Source organism: Sinocyclocheilus grahami, unplaced genomic scaffold (assembly GCF_001515645.1).
Source record: "Sinocyclocheilus grahami isolate Dianchi unplaced genomic scaffold, SAMN03320097.WGS_v1.1 scaffold67.1, whole genome shotgun sequence".
NCBI lineage: Eukaryota > Metazoa > Chordata > Actinopteri > Cypriniformes > Cyprinidae > Sinocyclocheilus > Sinocyclocheilus grahami.
The window spans coordinates 316,278-330,834 of NW_015505246.1; the positions used below are offsets into that span (position 1 = coordinate 316,278).

Below are 14,557 nucleotides of genomic sequence, written 5' to 3' on the forward strand. Positions count from 1 at the left end.
TATATATATATATAAAACACGACTTGCATTAGAAAGAAAAATTGTTAAACCAAATAGTTTGTGCATTTATTTTTTTGGGAGGGTTTTCAAATTTGTCTTTATATCATAGTCTCCGCGCGCGCTCAGACGTGAACTTGAAGAAGTGAAGCGCTTTCTGCGCATGTGCGAGCCCTGCAACCTCTCCAAACTCTTGGACTGGAATGGGACTGGTAAATTAAAGCGTGTAGACCTCAGTGCTCTGTTTAAAAAGGTGTGCATACACAGCTCTGGCTGTACATTTTTTCATTAGTTTTTTTTGCACAGACTTAAGAACATTGTAGAAACAAACAAATGTGTTTTTGGTTTGATTGTAGGAAGGCTTCTCCATACATCCTGAGCGGCTGAATGTGCTGATGTCCTCTTTGAATAGTAAGGATGGAAACTCAGTAACTGTGGAAGTTCTGGCTGCTTCTATTCAGGCCTGGAGCAGAAAGCATGAGGAAAACGAAGAACAACAATCAAGCCCAGGTATATCTTGGTCTGGGGTAAAGATAGGGACAAATACAAGTGCAAATGTGTAATAGTGAACTTTCATTGCTTACATCGTGTAACATCATAAGGTATTGCATGTTTATGTTTAGGTTATTGGAATGCAGACTGTGAGGGAAGGATTGGGTCAAGACACCATCTTCCAGTACATGGAGACGAGAAAGATGACCAGGTACAGAAACACATAATCATATAAAAATAACTATCAATTTTTATATTTAAACATAAAAATAAATATCAAAGACCGTTACAGAACTATGTTCCCACCAAAGTACTGTTTATAAGGGCAATTAAAACTAGAATTATGATCACAAAAGTTAAATCTTTATTACTATTTGTATACAATAATGTTAATTACAGTATCAAATTATGTCTGGTGAGTTATGCTACATACATAGTAGTAAATGTAAACATTTCTAGGAGGTCCTGCAGGACGTGGAGGTGTTAGCGATCATGCGGAGAGTGCTGGCAGCCACCAAGACCTCTTGTCCTTCTTCTCTGAGTGGCCCAGTGGGCAGAGAAGTGGATCGTTTCAGGAGACTTTGTTTCAGTGAATACCTGAAATCACTGGAGCAATGCCAACGACAAGGGCTAAATGTGAGCCAGGCCACACTACAGAAAGGTATGTTATATAATATATAGAAACTGCACATCTACAAGCACACTAGAGATGGCATAGTAAACCATTGGAAAATGAATGCCGAATACAAATGCAACCTGACAGTGTCTCTTTCTCTAAGTCCTGTTGCACCCTGGTGACAAATTTGGAGGTTACTTTGGGACACCCAAAACACATCGAGTTGAAGGTGGAGCACATAAGGGCCACAAAAAGATGTAAGTCACTGTATGATAAAAAAAATCTACTAATCAGGACCAGGATGAGGAGATTTCTATGTCTATTTATTTGTTTTGTTAACTTTTCAAAAATTTCAGGTTAGTAAGATGGTTTAAAAAAAGAAAATAAATTAATGCTTTTATTTAGCAAAAATACATTCAATTGATTGAAAGTGTCAGTAAAGATATTTAGTTTGTTAAAAAGATTTCTATTGAAAATAAATGCTATTCTTTTGAGCTTTCTATTCATATAAGAGTCCTGCAAAAATGGATCACCGTTTCCACAAAACTATTAAGAGGCACAACTGTACTCAACATTAGTAATAATAATAAAAAATGTTTCTTGAGCACCAAATCAAATTATTTCTGAAGAAGCATGTTACACTGAAGCCTGGAGCAATGACTGCTGAAAATTCAGCTTGGCCGTCATTAGAATAAATTCCATCTAAAAAATGACTGAAATAGAAAACAGATATTTTAAATCATGTTAATAATATTTCACAATTTTACGTTTGTACTGTATTTTTGATCCAATAAATGCTTTCAGATAAATTTTTTCAAAGAAAGATATAAAAAAATCTCCAAACTTTTGAATGGTATAGGGCATGTTTTAAATAAGAATGTTTTATTTTGGTTATGTCTGTATATGTGTTGTAGGAAGCCGGTTTGCTGGGTGGACCCTAATGCTTTCTGGCCTGGAAGAGAAGATCATGTGCGTTTGTTTCTGCCTGTAATGACAAGCTCTCCTGCAATGGTTTTATTTCAGCGTATCGAACATACTGTTGTGCCAAGTCCTGGACACTGGCCTGTAAATCATTTAGGATACTCAACCTCTGGAGACATAGAAGCTCACAAAACGTACAGCCTCTAGAACATCTTTGACTGTATTGAATGTCTGTAGGGATGTCAAATGGGAAATTGTTGTTTTGACTTTCTAAAAAGTAAATTTCTACCATTAGATGGCGGCACGCAAACGCTGAAATTCTACTGTAGGTGCGCTGCTATTTTTAGCTACACAGGTTTTTGCTTTTTTTCACTCTCCTCTGTGGCAGAGTGAACTAAAGCAGTCATGTTTGATTTAATAAATACTAAATGTAAAATTTTCTCTCAATATTGTTTTTTTTTCATGTACAGTATGAAGTATGAATGTAGAAATTACTTGTGTGTGTTGTGTGAATAGAACTCTGTTTTCCTGTTTTCTGTATTCCTGACACCAGGGTATTTGCATTAGGAAGTATAAAGCAGAGTGATTTGTTTGATGATATAGATCAGGACACCTGTGAAATGAGAAAACAGAAAGAACACACTGTAGAAGAGAGACGTCAAAGATAGAGGATACGAATTTTGAGATGTCACGAATTTTGAGTCCACTCCTGTCGACTCGTGAGAACGGTCTTATCTTCAGTTTACTAAGTCATGACTGCAGTGTGAGTTCACTTTTTTAAATACTTTTCCTCATGCCTTTTACTTACTTGTTTTGTTATATATTATGATATCGGATCTAAATACCATTTAGAATCTAATACTGTGTACTAGAATTACTGTAATTGCATTTCCATTATTCATTGTTAGTAGTGTGTTGCCTGAGACCTATGTCATTCTATTACATAACTTCAGAAGAGATATTTCAAATAACATGAACTTTTACTGAAATAAGTTTTTATTATATATATAGCCTATATTTTATTTTATTTTTCAGCTAGTTGTTAGAGCAACAGTTCTCATTTTTATTTAGTTTAACTTGATGTTCAAAAAAAAAAGTATATATATAGACAAAAAATGACAAAAACAACAAAATTAGTAACTTAAAATGAAAACTCAAAATAGAAAAATAAAAACAAATTCAAAATATTAACAAAACTATAATAATATCTCAACGATACTAGAATAACAGTGATTGGGACACCCAGACACTTGGCTGGTGTTTTATGCTCTTTCCACACACTTCTTTCGCTTTATCTGGAATACACAACCTGATCCTAACCACTGACCACTGGTTTCTCTGGTTTGTAGCCAGAACACATGGTTATTTTAATTATTCACAGATATAGAGTCTCAGAGGCCAGTCATAGTACAGACACATACATTTGTTTTTCAACTATGCAAACTTATGCAAATGGCATATTTCCCACAAAACTGCATATTTGTCCAGACTAAAAGGTACTAAACAACCACTGACTGCACTGTCTGCAATGCAACTGGATCTGTATTTGTGGTTAAAAGTGTATTAATGAAATATATATATATATATATATATATATATATATATATATATATATTTACTGTGTGTCTGTGAATATTCACTTTACATTATCTTCCAACAAGACAATGACCCTAAGCACACAGCTAAAATAATGAAGGAGTGGCTTCACAACAACTCTGTGACTGTTCTTGAATGGCCCAGCCAGAGCCCTGACTTAAACCCAATTGAGCATCTCTGGAGAGACCTAAAAATGGCTGTCCACCAACGTTTACCATCCAACCTGACAGAACTGGAGAGGATCTGCAAGGAGGAATGGCAGAGGATCCCCAAATCCAGGTGTGAAAAACTTGTTGCATCTTTCCCAAAAAGACTCATGGCTGTATTAGATCAAAAGGGTGCTTCTACTAAATACTGAGCAAAGGGTCTGAATACTTAGGACCATGTGATATTTCAGTTTTTCTTTTTTAATAAATCTGCAAAAATGTCAACAATTCTGTGTTTTTCTGTCAATATGGGGTGCTGTGTGTACATTAATGAGGAAAAAAAATTAACTTAAATGATTTTAGAAAATGGCTGCAATATAACAAAGAGTGAAAAATTTAAGGGGGTCTGAATACTTTCCGTACCCACTGTATATATATATATTTACTGTGTGTCTGTGAATATGCACTTTACACTCAAAAGTATATATTCACAGACACACTGTATATGTATTTATGTATGTGTGTGTGTGTTTGCTCGTGTACATTACAGGTTTTAGCATGTGGTATTGTCCAGCTGGTAATGGCAGCCCCTCCACAGAAAAAGGAATGGAAAAGTCACAGTTCTGGAGTATTATGTCTGGTGCAAGATAAATCTGTGCATTCAACATTCATGAGAGTCTACTGTCTTAAGGTGAGGCTAACAGATCGAATACAGAAATAATCAATTTCTTGGAATCAGCAGTGGAAGCAGTTTCAGGAAAAATCTAAAATGAAAACTTTGTTACTAGATGATTTTGTGTACATTTCTCTTTAAATTCTACATTTATTCTACATTCTACAAATTATACATCAATACACACAATCTGTTTTTATATATATTTCACACTAAACATCACAACATTCTCGCAAATGTCATCACTCTATCTTGTCAGTGGGATTACTTTATTTTTTTATGCTGCACCTTCTCAGAAATGTCTTCTACAAAGTCTCTATTGTTTTTTGACCCACTTCCACCACTTGTTCATGTGCAGTGTTTCTGCTTTAGACTTTTAGGCCGTGTCATGATGTGTGACCGTGGTATTTCTTTCTCTTTGCAGAAGGCCAAGCTGCAATGGGAACAGGAGCTGTATACACCATTTGAATACTCCGAAACTTGTCCTTACTTCCATACCTTCCCTGGTGATGTGAGTGACAAATTCATTTCATTGCATGTATGCATGTGTGTAAGTGTTTTTATGTGCATCCATATGCGCATGTGGATCCGCATGCTCAACCAAGCATATTAAATCTCACAATTGACAAAAAAAATGTAAAACTGTTTTGTAAGGTTGAGGCTTAGGGGATATAAAATATCATTAGCTCAACAATAGAAAAGCAATAGAAGTCAATGGAAAGTTCTCATCATGATGAAAACCAAATGTGTGTGCATGCAGAAGTGTCAGATAGGAATAAACTTTGTGGATGAAGATGAGGCCAAGCAGTTCTACATTGCTGTGCAGAAGCAGATCAGTGACAACAAAGGTCTGACACTCTGAACTCTCCATGCAAATTGCATTAAAATAATGAATGTTGTGCCAATGAATGTTCCTCTCTTCTCCAGCATCTTCGGGACTTACACGCAGATACAGTGTGGGCGGTGTTTCTGACTGGAAAGAAAAACTTGACAGTTGTCTCAGAGGAAATGAATTGCACAAGAGGTGAGAAGCAAAACAGACATAGACAGGCAACCAGGGCAACCAAATAAAATGATTTTTACAAGCAAATATTATTTCAGTTTATATACTTACAAATTTGATGTTTATTCAATGTATTACTTTCTGTTTATTTGTAATTGTAAGATTTATTGCAATTTCTAATTGAAAATGTTGAAAAGTAAATCCCACAGTAGTATATGTTTTCAGTCTATGCTAGTTGGGTTCTGATTTTTTTTTTTTTTTGTGGGTTTAATTCTGGCCATAGGCTTTCACTCAGAAGTTCACCCAGAGTTCCACAACGTCTTGATTCAGACGCAGCACTTCCAGAGAGCAAACCCAGCCAATTACATGACTCACCACAGACTCTCTCTGGTGTTAATGAAGAGTCTATGTCGCTCATCCAGAGGAAAGGGCCCCTCCCACCTATTCCCATTCATGCCAGGATAGCCACGTTGAAGTTGAATGGCAATGCTAGCGTGCAAAACACTGACTCCACTATTCCCATTCCATCATGGGTGCCACCCCCTCCATCTTACCAGGCCCCCACAGTCCCTCCAAGTTCAGTTGTAAGTATGTGCTCTTATATTTACAGAAATGTGTGTAAATACCTGTTTAATGTAATTATATCTCAATGTGTTTGTTAAAAGATCCCATCTCTGCTGGAATGAAGCACAATGTTCATTATAATGGTAACTCCTTTGTCTAAATGTAATTCAACTCAGTTTTCTCTTTAAGGAATATGTCAGACATGTTTCTATATTTGCAGCTGGCATCGAGAACGAATCTGGCTATGATGACTACCTTTAAAGCCTCCATCCTCTCCATCATTTAGGACTTTTTGACTTAGCAACAGTGGGATGTGGTCCACACAAGCACTTACACATGGAATATATCTTTATTAATTATATCATATACATTTCTGCAGAACAACTATAGAGTTTTTAAAGAATGATTAATGATGTAATCAAAACTAATAAAAGCATAACAGTGGCTCACAACAGTTTCTGAAACAAGATATCAAACCATATAAATGCTAAACCTCTTCTTCTTAGTTCTTACAAACGAGTGTCCAAATACATTGTCTTAATTTTGAACAGTGTATCTATTGTTTTAGAATTTAAAACATGAATAAATTAACTTTTGTGAAACTTTTTGCTTGAAAGTGTACTTGTGTGTTATGTTGTAAATGGATATTCCTCCCAAAAATGAAGATTCTGGGATCATTTACACTGTCATTCCAAAACTGCGTGACTTACTTTCTTTTATGGAACATAAAATATATTTTGAGAAATGGTGTTCCGGTGTGGTTTGGTTCCCAACATTCTTCAAAATATTTTATGTTCTGCAGAAGAAAGAAAGTCGAACAGTTTTGGATTAGAACAACATGAGGGGGAGTAAATGACAGAATCTTCATGTTTGGGTGTAGTATTCCTTTAAAAATAAATGACAGTTGGTTTTATATAATAGGCTAATCTGACACTCACACAGTTGAGGTGAGACTTAACTATCCAAATACTTTTTGGATACTATTTTTCGTAGTGACTTTACCCCATTTATGTAGGTACAATCAATCAGGTGTTTTGTTTTTGGTTTGATGACAGTGTTAGTCAATGACAGCACAAAATGTAATATGTTCTGCATGATAGTGACTGATAAATCAACAGCTTTCAGATTTTGTCCCTCACTGATAGATGATGATAACAAAAATGTCAGCATTATCATCACATTCTGCCCTTGATTTTAAGTTGACCCATTGCGTGTGCATTACTGGTAATGAATGTACATTTACAAGATGTACAGTACAGTTACTTTAAGTGGATTAGAATAAGTGGGTGTACAAAGAGAGAGGGAGGCATGTTGGCACTGTACGTCTCCATTATCCACAGCTCATTTTAATTAATCTACCCTTTAAAAGTAACTCATCTGGCATTACATAATGAGAGTGAGTGTTATAGGCGTTACTCTGCCCTCAATCAGTTTCTCTGAAGTCAGGGACTCCCACGTGGCTGGTTTTAGACTCGAGTCTGTTATCTAAATACGCACGCAAATCCTGTAGCCTATATAAAACGCCGTGAACCGGTGCGCTTCTAAACAATGTTTCCACGAACACAATGGGGACCAACACAAGGTCTTCCACACAGTCCGCGCCTGAACACGTTAGCTCTTTATTAGAACCTGGAAGATGAGGAACACTAGCCGCTTTCGAGACGGTCAAGACCGCGACGGGACAGGTAAGACATGGCATCTCTCCTTCTCCTTCAGCGACCGTGTTTCTTTGCGGTCAGTTGTATTTGTCACGACCATATGAAACTCTAGAAACTGTAAACGGTGTGTGCCCGCGGAGAATGTGTTAAACAAATACTTACATATGATTCATGAAATATACAAAATATTTCTAATAACCGAAGCACTCACATTATTGTATTTCTAACAATGGAAATAACATCGTTACGTGAATATTGGATTTTGTCAGTGATTTGTTGGCAACTGACAAAAATAAGACCACTAATGATTTTGTGAACACTCACAATGTACATGTACTGTAAATTCAGTAGCTGAATGCATGATTGTTATTCTGCTATTCACTTTATTGATTTGTTGTTGTAATGCATGGGACAAGACTACTTATGGTCAGGGCAAAGTAAACAAACTTGATATTTCAAACAAACTAAACATTCCTTTCCTGAGAAAAAGAAAGGGAAATGGAATTATTACATAAACTAATTTATATTGTTTTTACAGTGCCCAAACATATGTATTTTGTCTCTTGCTGAAGTAACTTTATATTGTATTCAAATGTATAGCAGCATGGGTTAAATGAGAATTTGCAATGATGAAATGCAGACACTCCTAGTCTTATTATGGGATAAGACAGCTGGCATGAGTATGCATGCAAGACAAATCGGTCAGAGTGATGGATGTTAGAGTGGGTCATGAGAAATATTGGGAAGCCTTTTTTTTGTGGGTGTGTCTGTGAATGCATTTCACTGTCTTAGATCAAATTGCATGGTATGCCTGCTTGGCTTAGTCAGAGTTGCAGCTGCACTGTCGCTCGAAATAAAACTAAACCATGATACGGATGTTACTTTGTACTGTGCATAAAACCCTGTTAATATATTCTGTTTTGGTTTAGTTTGAGATAAAGGGGTGGACATGGGTTTTCAAGCAGATTTGATTAGGGTGTCTCAGTAATGACTCTATTGGTGGGTGGGTTACTATGGTAACACACCCTGGCAAAATATTTCAGGCCTTTGTGTAAGTGCTAATAAATCTTTCTGTGCTCTGTGACCCATGTTCTTAATCTCTGTGCTTCCCTGAGATATCTGTGTCTTCCTTCTGTTTGTTCTCTCTTTCCTTCTGTGCATATACACCGAGAGTTGTTACGCTTGTGCTTTCTCCTTTTCCTCCTTATGTTGGTTATTTCTTGCGCATGTGTGGCACGCTCTCCATCCCTGTCTTGCTTTCTCTCCCTCTCTGGTTATCTGTGTGAAAGTTCAGCTCCATTCCTCCAATCCCATTTAAGGATTCAGGTCTGGCTCTGTTTTATGTCTGCGTTTGTGTATATGAGTTCAAGTGTCATGTCTAATGAAATAGTATGTTGTATGTGCAAAGTCTGCTGCATCATTAACTGCATACTTGATGCATTTTCAGCCCACTTACTCACACAGAATGCTCTCATGCCCTCATCTGCTGTGTGGGCGGCTGACATCTAGGGTAAAGGGAAAAGGAAAAAATCTATTTTTGAAAAGCACGATGCTTGATATTACTCAGAAAAGCATATTATTTTTGTTCATAATTGAACCCTTTGTCATGTAGCAAATTAGCTCAAAAGGGAAATGTATACAAATAGTTACAATTAATTATGATTGATTACAATTATTTATATCAGCTGCCAGTAGTAACTGTAGCAGAATTAAATTGCCATCAACTAATACTTGCATTGCCTTGGTCATTGACGAGTGTCCGGATGCAGTCTCGGATTAAAGTCTTGATGGTTTCAAGGTTTGGACTTGCAATCACGTTCTTCCGGGTTTGAAGAGTGATGAACTCCAAAGATGTTCTGACTCTATGGTGATTGGGAGTTTCTTCCCAGGTGGAAAGTAAAGAAGAGCTAAGAGAGACATCAGCTGAGATCCTAGGATCTTTGTTAAATGGAAAGTCAAGGCCGAAGCCTGGCACAAACTTAAGGGTTCCAGAAGAGTTCTAGCTCACATCCTCATCTTCTCTGAATCTAACAGAACTGCAGACTGGCTGTGCCAGGCGCGGCTGTGTCGGCTCTGGGACTTAGCAACCAGAAGATGGGAAGGTGATGAGAGACGAGAGTTCCGGCGAGGCGGGTCACTGAAGTGAGGCCTTTTAAGTTCTGTGGAGGTCACACCTCTCGGGGGTCAAAGAGCCAACGGTGACTTGCACTTTTGGAGGGAAAGTTTATGACTCTTTGTCTTAGAGCATGGTATTTTGCATATGTAATTCGATTGGGTGTTGATGCAAAAACTACTAAAAATTCTTAGAACACTAATATGTTGCATAGGTATAAACATAAAATATACACTCTCAATTAGATCATCCGAAGATGAATTCATAGAGACCAAACATGGTATAGGTGAGGTTACATTAACTAGTGATCTATCATAAGCATGCATAAAACAGTATACAATACACAAGACCATATACAAGGAGGTAATAATCATACACAAAGACCTGGGGATATGCATGATAAGAAAGTCATAGAAATTTGTTTATGAATTAATGAAAGAAGTAATTTCCTATAGCAGTATGTGTCTGTTTTAGAGAGAATTATGTAGGGAGGAAGATTCTCTCTTAGGTCGTAAAGTTGATCTGATCTGGCTGAGATGTCCCGGTTACCATGGTAACCAGGGGCCTGGAGGTCGTTCACAGACACATAGGCACCAAGTCTGGTGTTGGGTGAGGGGTCTGTTAATTGTTAATATAATGAATAATTGATTTGTTAAATCTAATGAACAATTCTGTGTCTGATTGGTCCAAACGCTACAGTCATTTTAAACAAATTGCTTTTTCTGGGATAAACAGTCATGCAGTTTGCTAGAATGTTTTCTATAAAAATGTAAGGAAACATTAATTTAGTCAAACTAAAGAGAATTTAATAGTGACATCTTTTCCAAAATGTGCATATTAAAAACCATCAGATCATAATATTCAGAAAACAGCACTGCTTATTTTCCTGTAGATTATTAAGCATTCTATTCTGGTTATGTTCTGGTTATTTCCCAGAGGATGTTGTTAAAAGACTTGTAGTTGTTCCTTCTGAACTTGATAATGTTATCTGTATCAAGCTAATAACTAAAACTGAACTGAGATAGATTTTTTCCCCCAAAACAACTTGTTGATATTTCATAACATTTTGAACAATCATATTGACATAAATGGTATAAATACAACAATTTAGCTGGGAGTTATTTTTGTTGAGATGCATTATAAAGGGCAGGTGGGGAATTATAAGATTATATAAAGTATAATTACATAATTCAATTATGTTTAAGTTTCTAACCAAATTCTAATCAAAGTTATTACTACCCAGAAAATGTATTTTTGACATGTGGGATCCCAGATTGGCTGACAGTCTGAGTGCTGGGTCCCTGGTTATTTAATGAGATTACAAACTCCTTGCCTATATTTCTTTATCTTTTTCATTCATTATCTAAGTGGACCTGATTGCTAATTAATTCTAAAAGACATTATTTAATTATCACACAGGTGGAAAAAATATTGTTGTTGAGTACCTGAGCAGCTTGCTGTTGTCCCACCTGTCTAACGAGACCCGCTGACTGGACACTCTCACCTTTTTTCCCCTCCCTCTTCATCACCTAATTTATTTCTTTGCAATCTAATTAAAAATAAAAAGGACTGTAGTGATTTTTAAGGGTAATAAGACATTATATACATTTGACAAATATCTTGATTTCACTTTAAGGTTTACTACAAGGCTTACTATATACACACACAATATGATTCATTATTCAACCACAAGATGGCCCTGTTTGTCATGTTGAACCATTATCTGTTGAGGATATCCTAGGACAAGCCAGGATAGCCTTAGTTCCTGCAAAAATTAAATACAATAAAAAACCCTGCTACCTTAGGCTTGGACACAGCTGACCTTTTGATCTACAGCCTTATATTTGCGATTGAAACTGTTTTGTGAACAAATATAAATAGTGGATATAGTTAATAGTTGACCCACTGCACTGGAATATGATGGAAAGTAGCAGAGAACAAGAAAGGACAGCAAGTGAACATATGGGAAGCATAAGGGTCTGTCTAAAACTGTCTAAAAAGCCAAATCTGGTTAAAAACAAATTTGACTGGCTAAAATAAGATAGGTTTGAATTACCCTGAATTCCCATACTTTCATTTGTGCTGTTGCATTATTTTAAAGACTTATACTGTTATATTTACTATTATTTTAACATGTGGAAAATTCACTGAAGAAAATGGTGTAGAAACAATTTCGAATGCTAGTAAATTTCACAAATAATTACAAAGAAACAGCAAGTAACACATTGAATTAAATGTGAAATTTTGAAGTAGAAAGACCATCATAATATTATCTTGTAAAACCTACTCCAATAATCTTTGTTTTATTTACATTATTTAGTATTTTTTTCCCAGCGTAGTAATACAAAATATAGGTGTGTCCAGACTTTGGTTTTGTTGTGTTATAAATTCTTATACATATTAGCTAATGTTTCTGACTATGGCTAAAATATAAATGCAGTAGGCAGTATGTATTATGCCTATAGTAAACATATTATGTTTGTATACAGTGGGTACGGAAAGTATTCAGACCCCCTTAAATTTTTCACTCTTTGTTATATTGCAGCCATTTGCTAAAATCATTTAAGTTAAATTTTTTTCCTCATTAATGTACACACAGCACCCCATATTGACAAAAAAACACAGAATTGTTGACATTTTTGCAGATTTATTAAAAAAGAAAAGCTGAAATATCACATGGTCCTAAGTATTCAGACCCTTTGCTCAGTATTTAGTAGAAGCCCCCTTTTGATCTAATACAGCCATGAGTCTTTTTGGGAAAGATGCAACAAGTTTTTCACACCTGGATTTGGGGATCCTCTGCCATTCCTCCTTGCAGATCCTCTCCAGTTCTGTCAGGTTGGATGGTAAACGTTGGTGGACAGCCATTTTTAGGTCTCTCCAGAGATGCTCAATTGGGTTTAAGTCAGGGCTCTGGCTGGGCCATTCAAGAACAGTCACAGAGTTGTTGTGAAGCCACTCCTTCGTTATTTTAGCTGTGTGCTTAGGGTCATTGTCTTGTTGGAAGGTAAACCTTCGGCCCAGTCTGAGGTCCTGAGCACTCTGGAGAAGGTTTTCGTCCAGGATATCCCTGTACTTGGCCGCATTCATCTTTCCCTCGATTGCAACCAGTCGTCCTGTCCCTGCAGCTGAAAAACACCCCCACAGCATGATGCTGCCACCACCATGCTTCACTGTTGGGACTGTATTGGACAGGTGATAAGCAGTGCCTGGTTTTCTCCACACATACCACACAATCTTATTTCTCACCATCTTGGAGTCCTTCAGGTGTTTTTTAGCAAACTCCATGCGGGCTTTCACGTGTCTTGCACTGAGGAGAGGCTTCCGTCAGACCACTCTGCCATAAAGCCCCGACTGGTGGAGGGCTGCAGGGATGGTTGACTTTCTACAACTTTCTCCCAACTCCCGACTGCATCTCTGGAGCTCAGCCACAGTGATATTTGGGTTCTTCTTTACCTCTCTCACCAAGGCTCTTCTCCCACGATAGCTCAGTTTGGCCGGACGGCCAGCTCTAAAAAGGGTTCTGGTCATCCCAAACGTCTTCCATTTAAGGAACGGAGGCCACTGTGCTCTTACGAACCTTAAGTGCAGCAGAAATTTTTTTGTAAACTTGGCCAGATCTGTGCCTTGCCACAATTCTGTCTCTGAGCTCTTCAGGCAGTTCCTTTGACCTCATAATTCTCATTTGCTCTGACATGCACTGTGAGCTGTAAAGTCTTATATAGACAGGTGTGTGGCTTTCCTAATCAAGTCCAATCAGTATAATCAAACAAAGGTGTAGAACCATCTCAAGGATGATCAGAAGAAATGGACAGCACCGGAGTTAAATATATGAGTGTCACAGCAAAGGGTCTGAATACTTAGGACCATGTGATATTTCAGTTTTTCTTTTTTAATAAATCTGCAAAAATGTCAACAATTCTGTGTTTTTCTGTCAATATGGGGTGCTGTGTGTACATTAATGAGGAAAAAAAATGAACTTAAATGATTTTAGCAAATGGCTGCAATATAACAAAGAGTGAAAAATGTAAAGGGGTCTGAATACTTTCCGTACCCACTATATATAAAGAGTTTTAATATCCATTATTGTCGGTGATGATGATCTCATTGCAATAATTTGTAAAATGTAATAATGAATATAAAAACAAATTCTAAAACAATTCAGAAAATTAAGAAAAATATAATTAAATAAAATATAATACAATTACCATTACAGTAAAAATAATGATATTTTTGGGGAATTAAAATTTTTTGGGGAAATGTAATGTAATGTTAAATAATAAAAATTAATCTATTTTATGATTTTAATATTACATGAATGCAAATTGTGATTAAAATCAGTTCAATTAAGATGAAACTAATGCAAAAATATTAATGGTCCTAAAAATAGACTTCATTTTCTTTATGCCATACATAATTTCTTCTTTTTATCTTAAAATGAAATATGAGCCAGTGATATTCTTGTCAGGTTTGGTGAGATGCACAGGCTGGCTGAGCTCTTATCAGCTCATGCCTCATCCGCCAGCTCTGTAGAACCATCTCAAGGCTGATCAGAAGAAATGGACAGCACCTGAGTTAAATATATGAGTGTCACAGCGAAGGGTCTGAATACTTAGGACCATGTGATATTTCAGTTTTTCTTTTTTAATAAATCTGCAAAAATGTCAACAATTCTGTGTTTTTCTGTCAATATGGGGTGCTGTGTGTACATTAATGAGGAAAAAAATTAACTTAAATGATTTTAGCAAATGGCTGCAATATAACAAAGAGTGAAAAAT

General features: G+C 36.5%; 2 protein-coding genes across 3 annotated transcripts in view; both read left to right on the forward strand.

Moving 5' to 3' along the window:
* efcab12 (EF-hand calcium binding domain 12) overlaps window positions 1–2,405 on the forward strand; it is a 3,159-nt gene extending 754 nt beyond the window's left edge. The window contains exons 2-8 of one of the 2 annotated variants that reach the window (XM_016272109.1): window positions 110–250; window positions 354–507; window positions 621–700; window positions 949–1,150; window positions 1,269–1,361; window positions 1,730–1,740; window positions 2,024–2,405. In XM_016272109.1, coding sequence (XP_016127595.1) covers window positions 110–250; window positions 354–507; window positions 621–700; window positions 949–1,150; window positions 1,269–1,361; window positions 1,730–1,740; window positions 2,024–2,233 — 891 coding nt within the window. In that variant the 3' untranslated portion in view covers window positions 2,234–2,405. Of the gene's footprint in view, window positions 1–109; window positions 251–353; window positions 508–620; window positions 701–948; window positions 1,151–1,268; window positions 1,363–1,729; window positions 1,741–2,019 lie in introns of both variants that reach the window. The other variant, XM_016272110.1, reaches the window with a different exon arrangement.
* A 306-nt stretch (window positions 2,406–2,711) lies between these two features.
* LOC107585203 (wiskott-Aldrich syndrome protein) lies at window positions 2,712–6,446 on the forward strand. Its single transcript, XM_016272111.1, has 8 exons — window positions 2,712–2,789; window positions 4,319–4,459; window positions 4,866–4,952; window positions 5,202–5,289; window positions 5,369–5,465; window positions 5,728–6,028; window positions 6,110–6,151; window positions 6,229–6,446. Exons 1-7 carry the CDS (start codon window positions 2,712–2,714, stop codon window positions 6,128–6,130), a joined length of 813 nt encoding a protein of 270 aa, XP_016127597.1. The 3' UTR covers window positions 6,131–6,151; window positions 6,229–6,446.
* The last annotated feature ends 8,111 nt before the right edge of the window (window positions 6,447–14,557 follow it).